The sequence below is a fragment of the Hermetia illucens genome, chromosome 1, assembly GCF_905115235.1.
Source record: "Hermetia illucens chromosome 1, iHerIll2.2.curated.20191125, whole genome shotgun sequence".
NCBI classification, from domain to species: Eukaryota; Metazoa; Arthropoda; class Insecta; order Diptera; family Stratiomyidae; genus Hermetia; species Hermetia illucens.
In genome coordinates, this window is record NC_051849.1 from 170,235,546 (window position 1) to 170,262,554 (window position 27,009).

Below are 27,009 nucleotides of genomic sequence, written 5' to 3' on the forward strand. Positions count from 1 at the left end.
AAATTTAAATTATGATGTTGCTATTACTTTCAAACGCTTACCCGTTCTAGAGGATACCATTAGACCATTCTATTCTCAGACCGGTTTGTTAAGGAGTTAACCTCACTTGTTGCGTAAAAATAGGACATTTTTACGATTTTTATTTAAAGGGACGGACGGGTTGAATTTTTGTTGTTGTTAGCTCCCCATACATACATGTGAATGGAGGGTGCAATTTTTTCACAGAATGTGGTCATGTGGAGTATTAGATGAAAGGCGTCAATTAGTACTTTTCGAAACTGGTCCCATATTTGATATCGGATGCAATATAGGGGAGTGAGGGTTTAAAATATGACCCCCAAAAAGTGTAATAGGTCTCGTTCTCAGAACCTATCCCACCGGAAAATCTGAAAAAATTACAATGGCTTATCTACACGAAATCTAGGCCTCAAAAAACATCGGGTTTCGATATATACATAAATAAAGTTAATGTAGTTATATATATTTTAAAAAATTGGCCGGAAACCTCCCTTAAGTTCATTCTAGAAATACAAAATTTGGGAAGTTTGAGGGAAATCCAACTATTATTAGCAAAGTTATAGAAGGTGAAGCTTTTATATTTGATCTCAATCTCATGCATTCTAAAACGTGTATGACGTCATCATAACATATTAATTCGTCAATACCACAATAAAGGGAGCTCACATGAATAGGAGGTCGCAGAGAAACATTTCCTTTTAGTTTTTTAATCATTTATATATCAATGTTAATTACTACAGGCAGCCATATGTATGTATTTATATGTATATGTAAATTAAGCTTTGGGTCAGATGGATATATTTGTACATTGAACAATCGGTATTCAATATATGTACTTCATATATACATATGTATGCTTTTGGCACGAAGTAAATCGGAAATATGTGTACGATCAATTTATATACGTGCATATATAAGCACAGTATTCGGTAATAGGCACTGTTTGTTTGTTTAGGGTGAGCATAATATCTACGTCTGTAATATATACGTATTTCTTGTAGTTTGAAAAAAATATGAACAAATTTTTTTGGGTTTTTAGCCATATACGAATGGAAACATATGCGTAGAAAGTTTCTCACATAAGATGGACACAAAACTTTTATACTCGGAGCGCCAGGCAGCTTTTGGTATTCCGACTTGTTTTTTTTTTTTTTGACGCCTTCCGAAGTCACCCACTCCGTCAATTTTTAAAAAAAAAAATTTGTAGCAAACAAATAGCATCCTTTTTGTTTAAACTTTAATATTATGACCATATGTATGCAAAATTTCATGCAAACATCTGTCTTTTTTCTCAAAAAATAAACCGTTGGAAGAAATAAAAAAATCAACATTTTAACTCGTCACGTCCCCTTAAAAAGCTCTGAAATTTTTTTGAATGATCATTATATCATCTTAAAGTGCACACATTGGACAAATTTCAGTCACTTTTTTATTAGAAAATATTTCACTACGATTTGTAAAGTACGTTTATCTTTATGCTTTGCGATGCTCAAAATTGTTTCGAATTGGTTCATCTGAACTAAAAAATGTTTGATCGAAAGATTTAAGAAAATATCCATTTTTCACAAAATGGCGGACAGTCGAAATTAATAGTTAGATTTTTTTTCACAAAAAAAAGGTTGTTTATGGGCTATAAAACAGCCATTTCTTATTGAAGCAAAAATTCCAACGATTAAACACTACATTTTTATGTATTGAATAAATCAGCTAAGTTGCGAAAAGATCGGTTTAGTAGTTTATAGATAAACACGTTTAAAGTTTCAACCTCAGACGGTTTACGGTACGGATTCTTCTCTTTCAACGATCATATCTCAGTCAATTTTATTCGGATCGACTTGAAATATTAAGGAAGTATTCTCGGATAGTTATACTCAAAAAATGAAATAAAGAATAATTTTTTTCAGTCACAAGTGGAGTTACCCCTTAAAGCAAATAATGATAGATGGGCATCCATCTTTATCTAGTGGTAAACAGTTGCACCATCTATTCACCGACTTTAAAGCCGCCTATGATAGCATAGCCAGGGTAAAACTGTATACGGCCATGAGATAATTCGGTATCCCGACGAAATTGATAAGACTGACTAGGCTGACCCTGACCAATGTGTCCATTCGCCCCCTATCATGCGTCCTCTTTAACCTGGCCCGCGAGAAAGTGATCCGTGATGCTGAGGTAAATGCAAGAGGTACGATCCTCTTTAAGTCTACCCAACTGCTGGCCTATGCTGACGATATCGACATCATGGGAAGAACCGCCCGAGACGTACAAACTGCCTTCATCCAGATCGAGTATGCGGCGATCACAGCGAGATCTTGCGCTGCACATCAATGAAGGCAAGACAAAGTGTATGGTGGCAACGTCAGCACCAAAAACCAACCAACCAACAACATCAAACTGCACTGGTCAAACAGGAAGAATAAAGATAGGATAGGATACAACTTTTAGAGCGTTGATAATTTCTCCTATCTAGGTTCGAAAATCACAACCGATAACAGTTACGATGATGAAATCCGCTCACAGTTGTTGTCAGCCAACTGAGCATATTTCAGCTTACAAAAACTGTTCCGCTCACCATAGGGTCAAAGCTCTTACTGTACAAGATAATGAATGATCTTGTCTGTCCTCATGTATTCCTCGGAAACTTAGGTTCTTAGCAAGAAGAATTGCAAACTCTTGGCCGCGTTCGAGAGAAGAATCTTCCGAACGGGCGATTCCGTAGCCTATATAACGACCAAATCTATGAGCGATACCATGACCGTCAGATTGTGGATAAAATCCGGCTCAATAGGTTACGGTGGGCGGGTCTTTTAATCCGTATGGATGAGGATGATCCAGCCCGGAAAGTCTATCACGGCAATATCTATGGTAGAAAAAGAAGACGAGACAGTCCCTACCTAAGATGGAGCGATGGCGTAGGTCAGGACGCCAGACAGCTTTTAGGGATATCGAATTGGTGGACCTCGGCGCAAAACTGGGATGTCTGGAGTTTCTTATTAAGGCAGGCCTAGATCGGATACCGGCTGTTGGGCCGTTGATAATAATGGAAAAGTTTGTGTAGAGCTTTATAGTAAAATACTGAAAAGAAATCTAAATTTGAAATAGAAAATTCTGAAATTGAAATTGAAGTTAGTTTGGAAAGTTTTGAAATTAGTTTGGAAAATTGTGAAACCTTTCTACTTGCATATCCCTTATAAACCTATTTACTAGTCTCCCCAATGCATATAACCGTGTGCATTCAGTTAAATGTCCATTTCACCCACTCAAATGACACTATTTTACATGTCAAAGACCAGGGTTTGATTTAGGGGCAATTCTAGAATTGTCGTTATGAATACTTCCTGGCAAATGTACCTCAAACACGTAGATTCACCATTTCCTAATCGCTTTCAGTGTACCTCGCACTACTAAAACAATTGCTAACGAGGCTTTTTAATCAGGATCAGTTTTGTCAGTTTCCTAAGGTCTTTGTTGCTGTTGGAGGGACTACATCTGCTTCCTTCATATTCTGCCCTATTAATTAGCGAAAGTGGAGGAGTAATCTTAGTTGATCGATGCGACTCTATTTGCACTTTACTTTGTACATTCAAAAGCACATATCAACATTAATTATGGGCGTATTTTTTCTTCCATTACCTCAGCACTCGTTTCATAGTTGACACCCTGGGTGGGCCGATCATTGTAAAATAATTATTTTTTCTGAAGTCCGAAAGCTTTACAACAGCAAAAGTATGAGCAAATAGTACTAATTTCTGTTGATCTTAATCCATGATAAGCAGAAGAAACGTTTTATCCAATGACTTATTGTTAACTACCCGCGCGAAAGCTGGGAATTCTAAGGTGGAAATTCATTAAATTTAACGTAGAAATTCATAATTACTCGTGGCGCGGTTTTAACGATCGTTATTTTTCTTTCCGTCCCTCATACAAGTAAATATCTTGTTTCCAGCCTGGCAATAAAATCATATTTTTCTGAGTCATAAAATCTTTAGAAATAATTATTGTGATCATTAGTCAAAGCTGAACTTGCTGCTTTCGTCCTGAAATGAAGGATTCAATTCTCCGGTCCTTTATCTCCACCCACACATTCGAAATCCATTCTTTTCGAACTCTGTCTGTGGCATCACGCACCTGTTGCAACCTAACGTTTTCGAAATTCTGTCAACCAGTCAGGCATTCACAACAAGTGTGAGCAGAACGACTATAGTCTCAACCTGACGTCAACTTTGGCAATTTGACGAACGTTTCGTAAATTCCATCGTCTCGTGGGCTTGTGTGCTTTCTGTCTGTTGCTTTGATAAAAATTTCCGTAAAGTTTCCTTAAGTCAGTTTTCACGAGATAGCGAACGAATTCGGTGGCTACTGGAAGCTTACGACGCTCGGTCAGACGTGCAATTGGTATTTAGAAACCCCCACAAGCGCTTAGGAGTTTGCAAAGTCTGGAAGAGTTTCGACAGACGTTTTCCGTACTTCGACGAGAAGTGATCAAATTAGTTCGGAGTCGTGAACATAAGAACATAAGTCGACGGTGTTTCATAAGCAGTTAAAAGGCAACCGAACAGGTTACCCAACGCGATACGGTCGTGCGTGTTTTGCTAGATTTCTAGACATCCGCGTAGTTGTCTCAGCCATTTTGTCAGTTTGCTGCTATTCGACGAAGTTAATTCGCGCGCGATAAGGAAATTTGATTTTTTGGTCGATTTAGGAGATACATCGAACGTGGGAAAACTGTCCGCAATTGTTGACGCAATTCCCGCAGCGTGAGAACGTAAATGACGGAATGAAGGACAAATGCGATCGTCGCTCGTTGGATTTCGTATAGACGCGCATTGTGAAAGTCGCCCGCGGGTGCGATTGTGAAAACAATACTTCCCTCGTCCTTGTTGTAGTCTGTCAGCGGAAAACAAGCGTTTCTTGTGCTTTCGTGACGCGAACCCAACCGAAGAAAGATTCCTGTTATTTCATTCCGCAAATCAGCCTCACCTGAACAAATATGTGGAATCCAAATTCAAGTGCCGCTTCCGAAGAATCAAGGAAAGATGCTTCCGTTCCAGATAGAAATTTAACGCATTCGTTATCGTCGTCGAGTAGTAGTGCAAGTAGTGAGAAGAGTCCTCAGCCAGGAACTCTAGTGGGTGGCGGAACTGTCGCCGGTGCGAGCTCCGCCGGACAAAAGTTTATCGAACAAGAAAGTCAGTCGTGCGAGGTGGACTCCGGGTTCCTTTCTGGTCCACAATTATCCGGTTACGACGATAGCGAATACGGTATCGCGGGTGGCAACGACGTGAACTCGCCGAAGGGCTCACAAGACAGCCAGCAGTCGGAGCGTCCTTCTCTTAGCAAGCAGATAACCGTCGTTGAGGCGAAGCCTTCAATCCTGGACTCAGGCTTGGAGGTTGATCTGTCAGAAGCTGACATCGAAGAACAGTCCCAGCAGCCTTCCCAGCCCGCCAAAACTACGCCCATGATTCTCGACAACAAGATCGATTCAGGGCTAACAGAATGGTTTTGCAATCTAACTTTGAATAATTCCGATCAGCCGCTCAATAATTTGGGCTGCCCAGACGGCCAAACGGCGGCAGTGTCGTCGTCGGGCTCGTCATCCGGCAATGCCAGCAACGCAAATGCTCCAGACAATCGCAACAAGCAGCCATGGGAGATTTACTACCGCCAAAACGACGACGGTGACACGTAAGTCTGGTTGCCTGCCAACCCAAATAGAAACCCCGTCCAGCGGCCACTCAAAAGATAAATTTTTTGTTTTCATCTTTATAGACAGCTACACATCGCCTGTATCACGGGCTACACCGAAGTCGTTGCCGCTTTAATACGTCTTGCCCCGCATCCTTGTTTATTGAACATTCAAAATGATTGCGCCCAGACAGCTTTACATCTGGCCGTCATGGCCGGACATCGTGATATCGTACGAATGCTGCTCGTTGCAGGTGCAGAGGTGAGACTCCCTAGCATCGAGTCCTAACCACTGTTTACTCACAATCCATTTTCCTTCTTGTTGCAGGCAACAATGCGCGATAGTAATGGCAACACACCACTTCATTTGGCCTGCATTTCCGGCCACATGGAGTGTGTGAAAGCTCTTACGACTCCCATTACTGCCACCGAAATCCAGGAGAGCAGCAAAAAACTGCTGCTCACAAAGAACGACAAAACGACATTTCGACGATGCACACAGCTCCCCCCAGATCTCGAGCAACGGAACTATGACGGTAAGCGAAAAATTGGGAATTTACCATTATTTGTTCATTATTCCGCGTAGAGACTTTTATTGTTGCCGAAATCTAAAAATAAGCGGGTGAAACCGCCCTCGCAACAGTTTCAATAGCCAGGCCAGGAGCCTTGCCTCGATGGATGGAAACGGTGGTCAGCCTAGTGTTGTCGTACCGCACGCCAAGACGTGGGAAAATTGCCGAGACATTTAGTGCTAATTTGTATGAAAAGATTTTAATCACCACATCTCCCGTCCCATCCTCGGCTGGTCTATTTCGACATTTTCCTGTTTAACCAAATCCTCCTGTCTCCTGCCAGCACTCCGCATCTACACCATAAGAATCTTTGTTGTATTTTTGGAAAAGCCACGCTCTATCGAACACACAAACACACATGTCCCCTTGCCAGCTCTCCTCCGCGCATCCACAATCTAAAGCAATGCCATGAAAATTCCTTTCCTTGCGCTATTTTCGCACGCTTCATAAATTTGTACACAGCTATTTCGGGTGTTGCGGCGCATGTCCAAATCCAGCGAGTTTCCATCTAAAAATAATATGGGTCAGCTTTGACGTCGTTGCTGTACGCGCTGTGCTGTTCGTTGTCATTTGAGAAGTACACATCCTTCCCATTCCTCAACGTCAATACATCATCGAAGTCATGTGGTCATGTGCTCATAGCTTGCGTGTTCCTTTTGTAATTTCCATTTGTGTCTCTATCCTGCTGTTTGTTCGTGGGCACTCCGCCACATTGGGGCCTACACAGCTGTTGACGTCTGCATAGGTTCACGAGAAAAATTTTTATTTTGAGAAAAAGCATGTGACTATGAAGCCTGTGAAAACCAACAAAAACCGCAGCAAATCATAGCGAAAATATGTATTTTGCTCGCAAACATCTAAGGCAGGGCCAAAGTGCGAAAAGAATATTTTCACGAATGCATCAAAAGTTGCACAATACATCTTGGACGTAACAAAGCAGAGTGGGTAACGTTGCGGCGAGAGTGATGAGCTAAGTCGTTAATCTCAGTCAACTATCTCTGCATTATAGTTGAGCCAGCACATCCGAACGAATTGCATGACCCCAGCTCGGTGGCATTCATCCAACAGTAGCGATTACACTATCAACACATGGCATTCGAAAGAAAAAAATCATGAAGCAACAGACAGACGAGACCTTCATTCTTCATACTCGGACATAGATTTATCCTTACGTTCGACTCCCCAACAGCCGGAGATCACCTCAGCTTCTATGTATATACATATATGCGGCGCAAAAATATGTAAGCAAAGCTCAGAAATGTGCACACCATCACATTGAAAACATGCCGCGGCCTGGCTACCATACCATATACACAAAAATGTCTACATGAAATTGAAATGAAATTTTTTTACTTGGGTTTTTCCCACCGTTTGTTGGAGTCCGATCCCAATTGTGCTTTGGGACGACGGAGCTGAGGTTTGGGGCTAAGCAAAGTGTGTACATAGTTTGGTGTAACATAATCGAGTTCTTGTCGGTGTAGCTAGCTGGATGGATGGCTGGCGGGCTGACTGGCTGATTTTTTCGCGCTAGCATGACGGACATTCAGGCACAAATGAGCAACCATAATGATTATGTCGTCAGCGGGAATCCAATAATACACGATATAGAGGCAATAGCTAGCAAGCTAGCAGACGTTTCACAGCTGCTGTTAGGAATAGTTGACATGCTTGCTGCTGTTGTCAATGGTGTACTATGTTGTGTAGCTTGACTAGCTCTAGATTGATTTTTTTTTAAAGAACTGTTGCTTTTGTCTAACAGGGTGAGGTTGAACTTTGACTTTCTGTTCTCCTCCTTCAGATTTGCAATTCAGAACAGAAAGTTTTATGGTTGTCGAGGTTCTGGTTGACAGTTGGGTGAATAATGACAATACTCAACTGGATATCCGGGTGCAGATTAACTTTCCTAATAATCCTTTATTTATAATATCCCTGGTCTATTTGCAGAACATAGGGCTCGTCGTTCTTTGCTTATTTTTTTTTTATTTTATTCCTACTTTATTTCCCTAAAAAACAGCTGAGAGACAGAGAAAGTCCGAAATTCTCTCGGGGGGCCGGTATAAGGGTGGGGTCGTATGATTTCCACTCCATGCCCGAATTCACCTCACCGTGATCCTTGTTGCACTTAATTTTGTGTAAGAGAGAGAGAGAGCACAACCAACCATAAAACAATCGGGATTTCCACGAAATCAACGCAGCCATAAATCCTTTAGATTGAGGAATCTACTATCAATTTCCTCCTCCCCACTACGACGGCGCTTCAATCCTCCCCTAGAAATTGTAGGCATGTCCAGTCTTCCTTTCATTTACCTGACTTTAGAAACCTGCTCTCTACAGGAGAATCTTGAAGAAAGATTTGATAGAAAAATTGTTCACAAGTATAAACTGTGCTTAAGCGATTTGGAGGTCAGATTTAGATTTGGTTAGAATGCAATTCGTTTTCTGTTTTCGGGAGGCATAATGCCTATTTTGTGGTCCATTTTGCGGGTTGTCTAGAATCGTTCGCAAATATTTCCTCTCAAAACTTCAAATCACATATAAATGCTGAGTTGGTAAACTAATGAATCCAGTCGAATTAATAACGTGAATCTCCTAAAAATTGTAAAAATTTTTTTCCAACAAAAAAACGTGTCCGATAAGAAAACATATTTTAAGTATGTATATTCACGCGTTGAATAAATGATTTTAAAAAAAAAACTCACTTCGCATGGAATTTCCTCTGATATTCATGCCATCTTCTAAAAGTTGGAAAAAAAATATCTACGGGATATATTGGGTGAAAATGTATTTCTATTTTTTAATCTAATACATATTTTTCTTCGTGGTTTATTACATCGCCAACGATTTGCTACCAACAAAATCCCCTTTTGGTAAAATTTAGATGACTTGCATATAGCGCCTTCGCTATAAACTTCCTTTCCCTTCAAATTGTGGTCTAAGGAACCAAACAAGTGAAAATCTGAAAGGGGAAGGTTGCTCAAGTATGGAGTTGGGCCAACCGTTGCCCACCTAACGATTATGGTTAGGCCATGAGCCCTAGAATTGTCATGACGGAATATTATGTTAGCTTTATACACTTTGGGTGGACGTTTCTGCTACGCTACTTTGAGACGCTCTGGTTGAGCACATAATACTCCCGGTATTGGGGTTAAGTTACGTGGTAGTATCGCCCTAGTTCCTCTCTTGACGTCCGTGTTTCCTTCTTTTTGTAAACTGTTCTGTGGTGTTTTTCTTATAAATATTCCACTTCCTATTCCCACTGATCAAAATCTTCCAATTTTCATCTTCATCTTCCGTGCCACCATAAGCACGGCTTACGTTGAACCTCTTTTATAGTTCAGCAACAGTTAATTTATCATTCTTCCCCAATGCCACTAACAATTCGTCCCTTGGAAGCTCATTTGGCATTCGAAGACGCGATTGATCTTTGATCTATTTTTCTCCACATGTTCGCTTTCAACGCTGTCACTGTAAATTACACACACATTTCGACAAGCCTTCAAGATCAAATTCGTACAGCAGATAATTCCTTGAATGAATTTGATATACCTCCATGTTGAAAATGCCACGCTTCATTCAAGAATGTGGCAAGTGAATATGGTGACTATGGAAAACAAAAAAAACCGTATAGGCACACTCAATATAAATGTGTCTCCTGTGCACTTTGTGGAGTATAGGGCACATAGTGCACACAGCATTCTTGTCACTATGTCTATTACCTCCATTTTTAGTGAGAGAGATTATGATTAAATTTCATTATCGTCACAGACAAATATGAACCGAACACAAACATCCATGACGACTGCGATTCGAAATCATGGCAACGGGATTGAGAGGCTCAACCAACGCGCCGGCGAAATGAGAAATAAACATTAGGCACTTTTCCAAAAAGGACTACTCTCCATGTCAAACTCGTAGTTCCACGTCTCGTCACCATCAATAATGAGTTTCATGAAGGTCGGGCCATTATTCGCTTCAGAAATAATGTCCTCATCAACCGTATTTCGATGTTGTTTTTGGACGAAATTTAGGTCTTTTGAAACGGATTGCGAATATACAAAATTCCAACCACAATGTACTGAGAGGCTCCATATTCAATGCCAGCCTCACTAGGAATTTTTTTAGGCTGATTGAGAACCTTGATTTTATTGGTGGTTATCTTCAGTGTGACTCAGCTTGCCTCTCTTACTAAATGCAGAGCCAAGAGTAATAACTCGGTGAGAGTGCAGACATGTCACAGCATAGCCAGTGTTTGAGGAAAGATATCATGGTCCATTGATGTTTTCCACGTCCTCAGGAGAAAGCAGCATGGAGAACGCCACCACAAAAAGGAATAGTATTGCCGACAGGAAGCAGCCCTACCGGACTCTGCTTTGAATTTCAGAGTCCTCGGAAATTTTAAGTGGATAAGCACGAGACATTTTGTGTCATATGTCGCTCTAGCTCATCGTATATGTTTGGTCGATCAGCTCGAGGAATTCCCTAGGGTTAAAATTTTTTGAGGGGTTCACAAAAAAATCTGAAGCTGTAAAATGCAGCTTTGCTTCTCTTCTTCGATTTATTATACAGACCTCGGAGAATATACTTTTTCTTTCCCTGTGGATGCAATGGCTCTCGTCGCGAAAACCGGGACTGTTTTTGTTGGTTTATATACGTTAGCACTACTTATGGATTTCGAGTAGTTCGTTGGGTCTAGGATTTTCTAGATTGTTACTTGTTTCTTTGGAAAATTTTTCTGTTTTGAATGGATTGGAAAAAAGGTATTATTGAGCGTCCTTTGGATTGCACCGTTTTATTTATTATTATTGAACAAATTGTGTCATATCTTTAGATTTGCTTTCGCGAATGTAGGAAAAAAGTTTAAACTTTATCAGATAGAACTAGCATTTCTTTTTTAAGAGTCATTTGATTTCCGCATCCTATCAATACAAACATTCGTTTCATTATCAATTAGTTAACCTGCTTCGAGTTCAAAGTTCAAACAAGGAATCAATCAGATCGAACATTGCGCCCGAAATTATTTGAGTGTAATTATGCGGTGTTTCCAACGATTAATTATCTGAAATAATAAAAAACTTGTTGGTTCTTCTTCGTTGGTGTGGATATTTGTTCTTGCAAATACCGATATTTCGGGAACCACTTGTTCCCTTCATCAGTGCTAACGAGTCAGGAGGACATCCACACCAACGAAAAGAAACAAGTTTTTTTTATTATTTCACAAAATTATCTACCAAAAATCAAAATGTACTCAACTCATCCTGAATCAATCTCTAGCTTCATTCTCACCCTTTACAAAAATTCCCTAGTTGTGCACAGCCGTTTCAACTAAAACTTAAAATATAATCTCATCCCGCTGTCGCAAATATTCAGCCAACAGCCTTAGAATCACTAGACGCATTAAATCTAATTTTAAAGTCTAAATATATCCACTTAATGGAATTTAGGAAACAAATTGTGATGAGTATAAATTTAATACATGCATAAGTACTTTGTCGACTGCCTGGTCGACTAGCAAACTTCTCTGGCTTTATATGAAATTATTTTGAATAGATGATAGAATTATGCAAATATTTGACTACAGCGACAGATTGTGATAATGTTAACAATGGTATCAGATCTATTGATATTCAGCTACTGTCGAATCCATGTAAATTTCCAAAAAAATCATGGACATGTATTTGCAGTTGGTTTTTTTTATCCAAAATGCTTCTGTGGACCTAATTTTCTACACGTGGTATTTGGAAATGAATTTGCAAGATTATTTTTAAACTATTTGCTGGAAGACCGGTTTGGGTGAAAATTCCGGTTCTACTGTTTCAGTTTCGCTTATTTTTTTTTTTTTAGAATACTAGAGAATTAATTTCAAGCCAAATTGGGGTTTTGCTCCAAACCCAAATCATGCGAATTTTATTTTTATCCTATGTCTATTTATAGACATAATAAAATAACCAAATCTCTAATTTGGATCGCTTTAGCGGCAATATGCTTTTTATCTTACTATTCAAATATTCATTTCATTAATCGCTTTTATTCAGTGGAAGCAAACTGAGGCAATTAGGAACGGCAGATGAGCTACACTAATCACAAACCGATGACGTTTTGAAAGAAAAGAAAAAAAAATGAACAAATTGCTTTGACACATTTCCCACACTTTAATTAAATTGAGAGGGTCTTTCACTTTTATTAGCAAGAACTGGATGAAATTTTTCTTAGGGGCTTGGCAAGAATTCATCCACTTGCTAGATTTTTCAATCGTAAGTCAAGGCTGGAGTTCTGATTGAATCCGGTTTTTGCATCGAATGGAGGTTTTTTGGTATCAACGAAAACAGGATAATGTTATAAATATAATCTGCCAGTAATGCCAGTTCGTTTTATTCACTCAAAAATCCGCATTTTTCCTGTAATTTGATTCTGGACGTTGATTATTTGTAATTTTCCTTGACCTCTCCAAACATGTGATCGAAACGTGATATTCATGCAACTAGTGCGTGTTAAATCTACCGACTTTTCTTATTTCTCCAATCTCGAGATTCATATGCTAATTAACGGGTCTAGAATATATCAAAGAGCTCTGTGCTGTTAGGTATTTATTACTTCATGCCTCCAACCTTCACAATGGTTTCCATTAGCCTACCATTTCTTCGAAAGATTTAGGATACCTCAAAAAAGAACTTCTGTAGCTATATATCTCACATGTCGTGAGTCATGAGACAAAGCGGCTACGTTTTTTGGTATCGCTGGGAGGACGTAATTCAGAATATACCAGTTAAAACTAGTAAGCTGCTACAGACGTTATTTCGGATAGTGGACAAGAGAGCTGATATAGACATTCAATTATGATGGAAAAATGCTTTGATAAAATGAAGGAGCTAACCTTCATCAAGAGGTAATGATGACAAATCACAATTATGAGGTAAATTGTAAGAGTGACGCAAATCAGTTTAAGCGACTATGATCAGCAACAAGTTGATAGTTTCATATACTAAACTGCTGGTAAAACAGTTGTAAAACCGATTGTCAATATCAGTAAAGTCTGAATGTCCACAAAAAACTGGACTTTAGCTTACTAAAAATAATAAATCGGTCAGGCCTGAGGTCTGGACAATGAACCACACGGTCAGATTTTCAGTGTCGTTGATTGGTGAACACTAATGGAAATTTTAAGCCCAGTGATGAAGGGAAAATAAACAGTTATAAAAGAAATTTGTGTTTTCCGAAAGATGACCCGGAACCAATATCTGTATTTAGATTTAGAAACTCGAAATATTTTTAAAAATCTACTTAAAAGTAAGACATACAAGCCTATGCGAATTCTACTGGCAGCATGCAAAACCACTAATATTTCCAGTACTAGGTTTACAATTCGTAAATTGTGGGTAAGATGGGGGACTATTGGACGTGCTCGGATTTACGAATTGAAAAGCAGAATTTTTCGATCAATATAATTAGAATTTCGGTTAAATTGAAAAATATATATAGAAAGGGAGAAAAAGGATAGTTCCCCTGTGACTCGAAATAAGTGCACCTTTATTCTTTCCAACCTATGTAGCGCAATGCTGACCACATCGCCTCCTACAGTATACTGTAGTGTACCGTTTCGGTCTTGAATGAAGTGCTCTAACACACTTCAAGGCCCTGATCCAATATGGATTGTTGCGCCAACGATTATTATTATTATAACCTATGTAGGTTCCGAAAAATTTAAATGTTGCGATTGTCGATTTGCACGCATTCCAGCATTTATCTCACAACCGGCACAACTCTTGAATAGTTAACATAACATTTACCCTTAAATGCGTCTAATGTATTCAGCTTCTAAGCGACCAATTGACACCACCGTTTCCGTTCATTATTTAATTTTCAAAGGCACTTTTGGTTGGACCAAAAATCCTATATGTCATCCTCTTCAGTGTGGGGAGAGAAAAAATCATTGCACATTGACATTCGCGGTGATTTTTCTCCCATTTTCAGAAAAAAAAACCTGGTCTAATGATGCTGGCCGACCAAAATTCGTACCAAACAGTCAGTTGTGGATGTATCGGTTTTTCCATGACGGCGTATGGGTGGATTTTTCGACTTCCAAATATGACAATCCTGTTTCTTAACAGAGCCACCGAAATGAATGTGGGCTTCACGTAAAAGAATGATTTTTCAGTAAAAATGTTCATCTTCAATCAAACATTTTTCAGTCCATTAGGGGAACTGAAAACGCATCGGATAGTCCTGATATGGCCTGAGTTCTGGGCACCCTCGGCGATTTTATTTCTTGAGCGAACTGGACTGGATCAGAACCACACACACACAATCAATCACAATTACACAATCAAAAAATCTGAAAAAATAGTGATAATGTTCTCCTATATAAAATTCAGACTTCATACTGTCCTCCTGCACGAATGGAGTGAATATTTTCTTACCATATTTTGTAAATTTTGTCGAAACCTCCCTTGAGTTCATCTTAAAATTAAACAGAATTGCAGCAGAATAAGCCAAAATGTACGGTACAATACTGCAAAGTTTGGTACAAATCCATATATTACTAACAAATTTGTAAAAGGTTTCTGCATTCTCTTGCATTCAAACAACCTTTTTAGGGCAAAGTTTTGGTGTCAAGTCGCGTGCAGACCCGCCGAGATTGGGAGGAGGGGTTGGATTTTCACCATCAGGCCTATCTCATGAATTCTCCCAAATCTAGCCTCTGAATACGTCGTTTATTCCATGATTGATGGTAGGCGAGGATTGAATTTGTCTATCTTGACAACAGGGACTATGCAGCGTACGCTTGCTAAATAAGCCAACAATTAATTTTTATTCGTCATAGACTCATCCTAGTACCACATTACTGTTTCGTTACGTGAGCTTTGAAAACAGGCCAGACTTCCTGAACTATGTCAAGAATTACCCGTAATAGCTCCAACTATGGCTATTTTAGCAATCAAATCACTGTTCCAATCTCTAGGATTACATCAGCTGAGCTACTCTACAAATGTGTAGGGCCTGCCTCGTAAAAGGTCGTAAGTTTGTTTTATTTTTCAAGGATTTGAAAATCGTCTGCAAATACGGTTTTAATTGCGGATCTTCTTAAAATTGGATCTGCTTAACATAATTATTTTTTTTTTTTTTGTTAATATTATTGCAAATGAAATGTTCACAAAAATACATTGTATATTTGAAGATATCTTTGGATTAGAAAATCTAATATAATTTTGAATATTAGAAGAACTATTTTGAACAATCCCTAGCTTACTGCTCATCTAAAGTAGTCTCTTTTAACCTATCCCCATTGCAGACATTCACCCACCACATTTATTAAACATATATTTTTGAATCAATGCCAAATTAAATCTCTTGAAACATTCACCTGGCCACCGTCTAGCCAAAAATGTTAATTTGAATATAAACAGTCGTTTTATTTCTTCTCAGCGATTTCTTTTTCTTATTTCCCATCGTCTTAGTCTATAATCAAACGAATATGTTGCTCAGTGGTCTGGGTGGAAAATACGCTTATTTGTCAAATATTTTTATAAATAGATTGGGAAGTCATGTCTAGGAACACTTTTCATACAGCTGCACGTCTAAGAGGTATTTTTTTCTTCAATTAAAGGGGAACATTTATTTGGTTCTATAATTATGTCCTTTGTTGTGTGTTGAGAATAACTTAACGTATAAAAGAGAACTATAAATATGTTCAACTAGAAAAACCATAATTTGGTAGCTTCGTGTAGATTTCGGTTGTAGTTTTTTGTGTCTCGTTTTGCCAGTGACCTACATATATCTGTACACGAATGCCATTTTTATGAGACACTTGGGACGAGAATTTATCCAGAACACAACAAAAAAATTGGCGCTTTTTTTGTATTTCAGTCTCTTGTTGAGTTCAAAGAAAAATTGTGGTTCAAAAATAGACACACTTTATAGTAAAATGCAAGGTAATGGAACCCTTATATGGGATTTAGTTAGCAAAAGAATATCCTCTTTAAATAGAACTGAAGCCGACTTTAAAATGACCATAAAAGCAAACGTATAGTTCATACACACACAATAGGTTGATTATTCTGTTTTTCTGTTTCATCAATCACGTGAGTTTTTGGATGGATACAAATAGTGCGAATAGAAAAATAAATAACACCATTCTTTTTTTGAATTTCTGAGATGGAAAGCAGCCTACCGTACCAAGACTGCAGGAAGTGGTGGTGAATTTGATCGCCAAAAAATCTAGCGTAGAATTTTCGTAATGGAAACTTTGTGCGAAGAATAAAAAAAGTAATCTTGCCCAACATGATTTTGTAAACCGTGCGTGTTCGCTGAATCTTTTATATAAATCTTGTCATGAGCCGCTCAAACAATTTGAGATATAGTAGAAAAGACCGTCATCATCCATGACACAACATGCGGTATCCGATCTAGTCCTCCCTTAGTAAGGAAGTCTAGGGATTTGGGTTTTGTGTCGAGGCCTACCTATTTGACATCCTTAAAAGGTTTCTGGCGTCTTGACCTATATCATCGCACCATCTGAGGTAGGGTTACGTCTTCTTTTTCTAGCAAAGATATTCCCCTTTAGCTGGGTAATCTTCCCCCATATGGATTAAATGAGACTTAAAACTCAGAATCTGCCAAGGTTTCAATGCTTTTCCAAGTTTATAATAGCATAATCCACTTTTAATGGTTTTACTTTTTTCAGTAGTCTTTGCGTCTACTCTGACTTCGAAGATGTCGGTTCTATAGCATTCTGTAACTCGAGCCTTTTAGGGTCTCGCCTTTTTTTGGCCTTAATCGTGGAATTGATTATTTTCTCATTCCAATTAATAGTTATTTTGCAAGAACTAAATAATACCTTGAGAATAAAGAATCTTTTATCTTCTGAAAAGGTAATGACAAATATGGCCTGCTAAGAAGATTTTAAAAAATGTACTAATAAAAGGAGAATTACTTTTCTTATATTCAGGAGATCCAGTAAAGTCAATGGGGATGAAGAGGTGAAGTTTTCTGCACTTCAAAATTAGCAGAATCGGTAAAGAATGAGTAATGCTAGTACTTCAAATTTAGGGGCATACATGACCATACATTTTACTAAATTAAGTAGTGACTTCAGCATACTTGGACAATGAATTCTGTCCATAAATTTCCGTTCAGGCATTCAGGACTAAATTAGCCGTTTATTCTCCTTTAGATTTGATTCACTGATCTTATTAATAAAATATTTTTCTTTTCCCATTGACAAAATTATCTTCAAAGTTTTCCAATCCATCGAATCATTTTGTGAATCACCAAGTTACATGTTTCTGCTAGTTTAGAAAACTGCACTTTCCATCGTAAAAACCAATGAATCTCTGCCCTACTTCACTGATAAATGTTGTAAACTCATCTTCGTCATTGTCATAGTTTTTGTCTAGATTGGTTTGGGAATTTTATGTTGGACTTCAACGAATTGATTAGTAAGCAATACGGCGTTTTCAAGTTATCTTGTACAGCTCTAAGTATGTTTTTATTCTTCCGCAACGCAGTGATTATAGAACTTTGTACTATCCATAGCGAATGTTGTGCCAATAGCCAGAGTATTATTCTGAAAATGAAGATACATAAGTAGCGAGCTTGAACTGCAAAATCTCATTTCGACTACGAAATGAATGAATAATTTGATGCTGTCACTTGCAATTCAAGGAACCTCAGTGCTTCATTTCAACTATAAAAAACCCAACGGAAGTTTAAGAGTAATCTCCATTTAAGTCCTTATTGCCTTTCAATTGCGAAAAATCTACTATACTACTACCTTACATTCTAGCTTGAAATTTTGACAAACTCTAATAATATTAGGGAGTTTTAAAATTTGCAATTTGTTCCGCGAAAACTTGTGTATCCGACTAGGAACAAATCCATTTCAGCAACTTAGTGCTCCCACACAGATAAAAAACGTGAGATAAATCGATTTACGATTCAACTCAATGACGGAATCATTTCCGTCAATGGTTGAAATTTATACAAAACGTCTACACTAAAATTTACGCAAACATAATAAATTTAATTAAATCGTATAAAAAATTATCTCTTTTCATTTTCCTAGAAGGTCAGATATTTTCTTAGAATGATTCCCCTCTCAGAGATGAAGAAAAAAAAGTTAATTTTCATAACAAGCTTAACTTGTTCTCAGGGCGAGCCGTAATGGTCCATTATGACGATTGATAGCGATACCGTACAATTCACGTAGCACCTCCTCCTCCTAATCTGGAAATTATCACACTACGGTCGTAGGTTGGAACTTTTTTCAGAACGTTTTGTTTTTATATTTTTTTTCTCATTGTTATCAATATTCCAAGCGAGATCAGTTTCAAAAGTAGAGAGGCCAATCTTTGAAATGTTACTATACAGACACGAGCTCTATTAAACCAGTCAAAGTTCTTATAGTGATTACTCATACGTTTCGCTAGAAAATGAATGGAGAGATCAAAACACGCTTGTTGGGAAAGTTTTGTTAGTAATAGAGGAACATCCTGTTGTAGAAGCTTGAATGAGTTAATATCAGATTCTTTAGTGGAATTAAGCCATGTGAAAGGAAAGACTAATAGGGTGTTGTTTTGATATTTGTATTTCCTGTGATATTGGGATTGGGGAAGTAAAAACTTGGAACTTTTAGCTGGAACTCAATGGGAATATTTTGTATTTTTGTTAATGACATGATCAGCGCTTGGAATTAAAATATTTCTGAGCCCGAATATTTATCCAAAGATTTAAGTTATTTTGTTATTTTCTCTTTCAGTCAATTTGGAAAATTCACAATATTTTTGGTGCTTCTGTTTATCTCAGAAGTTTGCTCGATAGTTTGTTTTTAGTAAACCCTAAGAGATTTTAGTTGCATACAGAGCCTATCAAACCTACCTCCTTTCGGGGCATCAGGAAAATTAAACCAGAAGTAAATAGTATAAGGTTTTCTGAGGAATATTGAGTCCTACTTCTATCATGTTAAGGGTATTCATTATTCATCCTTGCTAGAATGGACGATTGTATTCTGACAGTCTCATGTGCTCTTGCGAACGTTGTCCCATCTCTCATGAGATGCATCACATTCTTCTTCTTTTTCTTCAGCCTTTGCCCCGCTCACAAGCGGGGTCGTCGTGATCGGTTCCCATCCAACGTATCAAGCCACCGTTACTTCGGCCTGCCTTTTAGTCGTTTAACATCGACTTCGATGTTCAGACCAATCTTGGCAAGTGAATTCTCGTTAGCACGAATTGCGTGACCATACGAATTATTTGACTTTTATTCGTAAAGTCGGCATTTACTGAGAGGCTTTTTAACATTAATCCAAACATTAAGCTGCTAAACGCTTCTTTCTGCGCTGCTGCCACTACCGGATGGTTCTTTCCATGCTGCATCTCTTTTAGTTTGAAATTTGATTCCTCTCATAGGTATTTTTATCTTGCCAGAAATAGCAAAGAACGGGATCAGGAAGGAAATAATGTGGTAAAAAGCCTGAGTAAAAAACTTATCATGATGAACTTGTCAACTGCCCTCAGAACCGCAGGGTCGGTCATTTGTGTCTTAGTTCAATACGAAGGCAATGCAGAACCAGTGGTCAGCACACTCTTTGACATTGCTATGGGTCGGGCTTCCTTCTTTGGACGTAGCTGAAGTTGCATGTTTTCATTGTGGACTGGAACTAAATTTCTGGAGGGTGCCCTTATGTATGTATTATATAGCTAAAAAAAAACGCTTTTGCGTTGTAGCTCATTCCAGGATCTCTTTGAACAACAAAATCTTCGCTAGCCAAGTAAAGTCCAGATTGGCGAACTGCAGATTGTTTTCCTGAAATAGACTACGCAAATAAATATTCCTGGCGCAGTACATGACTTAATTACGTGCTGGTGTCGAACTGTCAAATGAATGAGTTAGACATTTTGGAAGAAAATTTTGAAATTGCAGTATAACTTAGAAAAATATTGTATTGCCAAAAAAAGAGTGCATTCAAAAATTTCGACACTTCATTGATCTTCAAAAGGAGAAACTAGTTGTCAGTTTGGGTTTTCGTAAAACTTGTCTGATTTTTCAAATAGAATTCGATAAGGAGGTTCTTAAAATCGTGGACGCAAAGTTCTGGTAACAAAGGCATGTTAGCTCGAGCCGTTGGGATAGGCGAAATCTTTTTTTTCTGATTTTTGGGCAGAATTCTCTCCAGTAATATATACATATATCCTTATGTTATTTCGTATATGTTGCTTTTTCTATATATCCGAATATGCTCATTGCTTTTATTATAGCTACGTCTTAATTGATTTGCTATCCTTCCAGACCTTCCCCTGTATTTCCTACCCAGGCATAAGTATCAATTTACATCTCTAAATTTCATCTAATCTAGCGGAGAATTGATGGAAAAGCTAAGCTGTCGCAATGGAAGGCCATAGTTCAAATCTCACTGGTGACATCGTGATTAGAAGTCGGATTCCAGTTGACTCAGCTGTGAATGCGTACCTGATTAAAATCTAGGTAATAATCACGAACAAGCGCAATGCTGATCCTATTGCTTCGTAAGGTATCGCTATGGTCTTGTATCATATGCTCCAACACATTTCACGACCTAAATGCAAATGGATTGCTGCGCCAACGAGTATTATGAGTGAAGTGAGCGAATATTCTTCGACTTTCTATCCCTTCGAGTTCTGAGAGGTGTTTTGATTGTTTCCCCCTTAATTTTTTGACTTTAATAATCTTTATTTTTCCTGTTGTTGTTCCTTGTTTATCATGAAATGTGGCGTTCATCTAAAATTCAACTTAAGAAAGCAAAGCCCAAAAATATTATTCAAATTTAAATTGAAGTTGAACTGATAAGCCACCGCTATTTCAGAAAGTCCATTGTTTTACAACCGCAGATAACCCAAGTTTCCGAGAATCGTTTAATGAATTGAGAATTTTCACACGCTTCCCACTCCATATTGCTAATCTTTTTGGGCCTTAAAGTGAACAACGATTCATATAGAGCTGTTTTGTTACGAATTCGAACCCAACGGGGTTATCGAAGCGGCCTTCTGGGTTCTAAGAACAGCCAAACGTCACACGGGCGAAATGATTTTGACTTTTGAACAAGTTTGCTGTGATTTTCTCGATTTACCTCCACTTTTTCTACGGTATTATCCTCATCTACAACATAAATACTATCTTTCTTAATTATGCAGTTTATGACCAGTTGTTGTTCGGAAATAATGACCCGCATGCAACTTTGTTTTTTGAAGGGAGAGCAGAAATGGTTTATTTGAAGTCCACGTTAGGTCATAAAATAATGCCTTGATTCAAATGATGTAGGCACGTTCCGGAGATTCCGGATCATTGATATAAAGATTTGCAGCTTTGTGGTATTAAAAGTCATATATATAACGAAAATATTCTGACTGGCCGTAAATTGATCACTCTAGAACTCCACTGAATACCCACTTACTTCACAATCTTAAAATCATCAATCTAATTACACGAACATGACAGGTGGTCGTCAAAACAAAGCGTTGTTAGGAATAGTTATGCTTAGATGGGGGACCAAATGAACGTTTTATTGTCATTTTTAAGGGCTATTTTAATCAATTGTGAAGTATATTCACAGCTATTGCAAAGCTTTTTGGAAATTCTACTATTATTAACAAAGTTACGCCGGTTTTTCTACTTTTGTGACGTTTTTTTGTTATTTAAAGTCAATTGGTGTCCGGGACGAATGCCCAAGTTTCTGGCAAAATAGAATCCCAATAGAGTTTTTGTAACATTTTAGACGAACCGATACAATAATATCCATTTCCATCAAATTGCAAAAAATTTCTTGCTCCAGAAATTATGAAAAACTCCAGGAATACAATCTAATCAAGCTCAAGTTTGAGAGTGCCTCAACTCAAGAAAAAGAAAGGCTTTAATGTGACCCAATTGTGATGTTTCAACTGCTTTCAATTGATACGATACGATAATCATTCATTTAGGAAAATCTATATATATTTAAGGTATCAATTCTTGTTCATAAATTCTGTTTCTTACCCTGTTTTTTTCAATAACATAAGAAAACATAGAGACAAAGAAGTTCCTTGAGAAAGATGCATTTTGTAATTGAACAATTGCTTTGAAAAAATCATGCTGTCGGAACTTTCATAAAAGGAGAACTTAAATTAATATTACTGGTATAATCGTCTATAAATCATACCGCTAATCGGATGTTAACTGAAAGAGAAGGCAGCAATTTATTATCCTTTGTTTTTCTCGCAAATCCCATAAAAAAATCAGGTGAACCTTCTTGTTCAATCAAGAAAGTGATAATTTCGTTAGCCAAATAGGATATAATTGATATCCTTTGGTTCTGGAAAAAACATGTAAAGTTTCCTAAGAAATTTCGGTAACTCCCCGATAAAAGTTAACTTGAATTGAAATCACGTGAACGGAATGTTCAATAAATAAAATTTTACCACAAAATCGTTTTGTTAACATATTCAGCAACGTCTTCGTCTTCGTTCCATGATCAGTGGCTATTACTTTAAACGAGATTTGAATGATGAATTTTGCACTTTAGTTGAACCAACTTCACGAAGGCCAAATCGCCAAACGCCTGGGCTTACTAAAATATATCAGAAGTTGAAATCAAATTATATAGCAAAGGCTCATAAATGAAAAGTCCCGTGAAGTGCAATAAACCGCTAGAGAGAACTCTATTTGCGGATCGATTCCAGTTTAATTGATTGAGAAACTTCAGGCGCCTTAAACACTAGATAAGAAAAATTGATGGTGCTTCTCGATTTTTGGCATCATCAACTAACCGCCGAATATCAAATAAGTTCACTAAAGGATGGCTTACCCTCTTCTGCCAACGGTAGCTAGAAGTATAGATAATAAATCGCAAATATATTGTAAAATGAATTACTTGGTGAGTGATAAGTAATGGACAAAAAAAAAAACTAAATCCAAGGTGTAATTAAATTTATCACTCTGGAAAAAGTGATTCTTTTTTATGTCTCCGAATATAAAACTGCTAACCTTAGCAATTAAGTCTCAATAACTTGACCTCATTCGTATTATAAAATTCTTTAGTTATCAACATACATTTTACTATCTATTAATTCTGTACCTCCGAAAAACCCCATTGATACAACTTACAATTAACAATGCTACATGATAGCAAATTGTTACGAACTAGTATAGTACGCCCTTCGCTAACATCATAATGCAGTAAATACAATGATTCATTAAGATATGCACAAGCAGGCAATAAAGGCCATCGCGATCAATCATTTATTGTACAGTTATTGGGTTTTACCCACATCTTATCGAACAATACCATTGGTATTTGTTCTATCTGGTGTTGCTTAGTAATATCGGAAGAAAGGACAGTCGACGGAAGGAATAGCTTTTGAAGGTTACAAGAATGACGGATGATCGGTTATGTCACTGAAGGCTTTCTAGAACCTTTTTCATTTTATTGTAGACCACATAGTATTATTATACCTGAGTTTATGCAATACTGGCGGGAGTTTACTATTCAAGTAGAAATCGTTCGTATGATATAATCCCTCCTGCAATGGCAAAACAACATTACGTTAATCATAAATCGGGTGCTAATGGATGCAGTTTCTTTACTGTCGGATATAACAATTATAATACACAAAACGGATTAGACTTTAAAAGCTACTGTGCACTCAATCTTTTTTTGAGCTCTCTAGATTAGCATGCAAGTGTAACAGAAAATATATTTTCACCATTTACATAAGACGTGACGTTACCTGTAGAGAAATTATATTTGAGATCCAAGAAATATGTCGTTCACTTATTTCTGTTTCGAAATGGGTTTTTCGTAGCAAACATGCTCTCTATCTTTACCGGACTTCAATGACAAAAATATTCAAGAGATAGCGATGTGTTAAAGTTGGAAATTCTATTCAAATCTTTTACCACATTCATCTTTATTATTATTGCGTTCATAGTATTTTCCCACTGCTCCCCGAGGACTTACGTAATTACAAAACGATTATCACAATTACCATTAGGGCCAAAAGGGTATCACCCATTATGACGTATAAAATATTACTTTATCAACTAGAATTGCTTTATCTAAGAAACACCAAACATACGTAATAAAAAGTATTTTCGCAATGATTATCACATTTAATATTACCATTCTTCTTGGGTCTTGGAAATGTTAAATAATAAAACCAATTCGATTTCTTTGTTTTGAATGAAAATGAATTATACTATTTTGTATATTATAAAAATGCAGGAAGATACATATATATTTCCAAATTATTATTACTAAAACGAGCTTTGTCCAGCTTCTTGTCGAGATCCCTTGTAACCGCCTTGCACTTCCCTGCATTTATGAAAGAACAGTTCATTTCTCTTTCTTAGCTAAGCTTTTCATTCAACTTTTACTCAGTTTCTGTCTTATTGACTTTCCTTTTTTGGGATAAAGTTGCACTGTTCCCATTAATCACTTATTCAAATTTTGATTTGAATGTTATGACGTCTTTGAAAATGCGGTAGAAAAAAATATACCTGTAGTTTGTTCAAAAGGCCATTGAGATACAAATTAGATTATCAAATAGGTCGTCGACTTTTTAATGAAGAGAAAGGATTAGACAGTCTTTATTATGGATGACAATTTCATGGTTACAGTTTTATATTATTTTGATATGTTTAATAGATTTTCAAAAGCTTTGAATCAAGATTCAAAGGAAGTGGACTAGCATCAAATTATTTTTAATAAGACTTGAAACCTGAATTAATCATTACTTATAAATTGATTTGTCAGTTATTATTCGAAGTGGAATCAGATTTGTATAAAGATAAAATTCCAGATTTAAGACAATAGATATCTCTCACATATACTACGTTGAAATTAAGCTTAGACGAATTTTTAATCTTGAATGAAACATTTGATAAATTATCTTGCTTCATTCGATATGAGACATCTTATTTTAATTCACTCATACCATATATATCCTGATTTTCACTTAGTACTCCAATCGTTTTTTTTAATAAATATTTACTTGCGAACTTGAAAGTTTAGTTGAAATTGACAGAAATTTTTAACTTCTTTAAGATATATCAGCTTTTTATAATTGTTCCTGGAATAATTGTATATTTTCAATTTTTCCAAAAATTTAAAATAGTCTTTTTAAAATAAAAACTCCTTTGGTGGGGTATAGCACGTCAACCACACCTACGCACCATCGCTCTCGTTTACCTGAAATGCGCTTCAGCTCCGCCCATGACTTTCCGAGACACTCGCACTTGGGGCGACCCACTCGTCAGCCATCTTGGGATTCCACTGCACGATATAGCCCGCAATGCAATTATCATCCCTCCTTAAAATAAAGTTAGGGATAATTTTGTTATTTATTTTGTTTTAAATTATATCGTTTTCTCTTTTATATGTTGCCTTCTCATTTTCGGAAAACACATCAATTGCATAATTAGACATTTTGATCATTTTTCCGATATTTGAAATGTCTTTTTGCGACAATCATGCAAATACATTCTTCTGGGTTCGGAAAATTTTAGCTCGTTTAATTTGGTCGCTACAACTTTGTCATACTTTAAATTCCACAATAATTTCGTTCTTCCCAGATGTTCGAAATGATAAATTCCAGTAAGGACGATAAAGAAAATTTCTTTGCACTCAGTTTTCAATTTCATAACAAAAATATTCGCATTTTTTTCAAGAAAAACATTGCTTTTCGGAATTTTTTTTTTACAAATTTCATTAAATATTACGAAGTTTGTTCAATACAAACTAATTCATGGTTCATGATTCATTTTCAGTAATTCCATTATTTTAAATTTCACCCAAGAAGACTCATATTGTTATGTTGGGTTTTTATATTATTCATTGTAAAAGTAGTTGAACTTTGAAACATAGGTATAATGAAGACTTAGTCACAGATTACTCAGTTAATTGTTCCAGATTGCAATTTTTTACTTGACTCCTTATTTTTCGATTCAATCTGCGGAGACAAAATACTTTCTCTAGCAAGCAGACAACCACAAAATGAAAAATCGGTGAAGTTTGCAAAAAGAACCGTCACCAAAGCACAAAATTGATGAAAAGTAAAATTATTGTCCTCATTTCGTTATGGTGGACTTGGCTCTTACTCAACTGAAGGAACAACCACTTATGCCAAATTGTCTTCTATGAAATTAGTGGATTATTTAAATCGATTTCAATTTGTTCAAGTGCTTGTTCCCAGCGAGCATCGTTATCATCCTCAGTAAGCGTATCTTGTCATCGGATCCTTTTCCTGCAATATTGAGCACATCGAGTGGAGTAAGCCATTCGGTTGAGATTTAAAAATTTCGGGGGTCTCATTGTCTAAAAAGCTCTACAATAACTTTTTGAGTGCTGGGCAGGATGAGGTTTTGGTTTATTACCTGACTATAAATATATGCGCTGCTCCACGCAGCAAGTGCACCATCAATGTCAAGGTTCTAATTGTATGATCGGTTTGTCCGCGACTCTGCAATCGCTCTTAGGGACGTCTATTGTCCCCCATATATAAAAAGAAAGCTAAATATTTATTTGTCGTATCTTGATACGCTGGATGAGAAAAGGCCAGTCCTGAACATGAAGACCAAAATATATTAAAAGTTATTTAATTGTCGAGGTATTACGGAAACAGAGCTCGTTCCATTTTTTCACACTGAGAGGAAGGACGAACTTACTTTTTTAAGCAGTTATCAAGAAGGTGAAGAGAATTCTATTCTTTTCACGATCTGTGCATTGTTTCCT

At 37.1% G+C, this 27,009-nt stretch overlaps 1 protein-coding gene across 1 annotated transcript in view; it reads left to right on the forward strand.

Moving 5' to 3' along the window:
* Positions 1–4,318: 4,318 nt before the first annotated feature.
* LOC119647312 (NF-kappa-B inhibitor cactus) overlaps positions 4,319–27,009 on the forward strand; it is a 63,123-nt gene continuing 40,432 nt past the window's right edge. Inside the window, exons 1-3 of the mRNA XM_038048230.1 lie at positions 4,319–5,706; positions 5,791–5,968; positions 6,035–6,242. Of these exons, the coding sequence (XP_037904158.1) occupies positions 5,009–5,706; positions 5,791–5,968; positions 6,035–6,242 (1,084 nt within the window). The 5' untranslated portion in view covers positions 4,319–5,008. The remainder of the gene's footprint in view (positions 5,707–5,790; positions 5,969–6,034; positions 6,243–27,009) is intronic.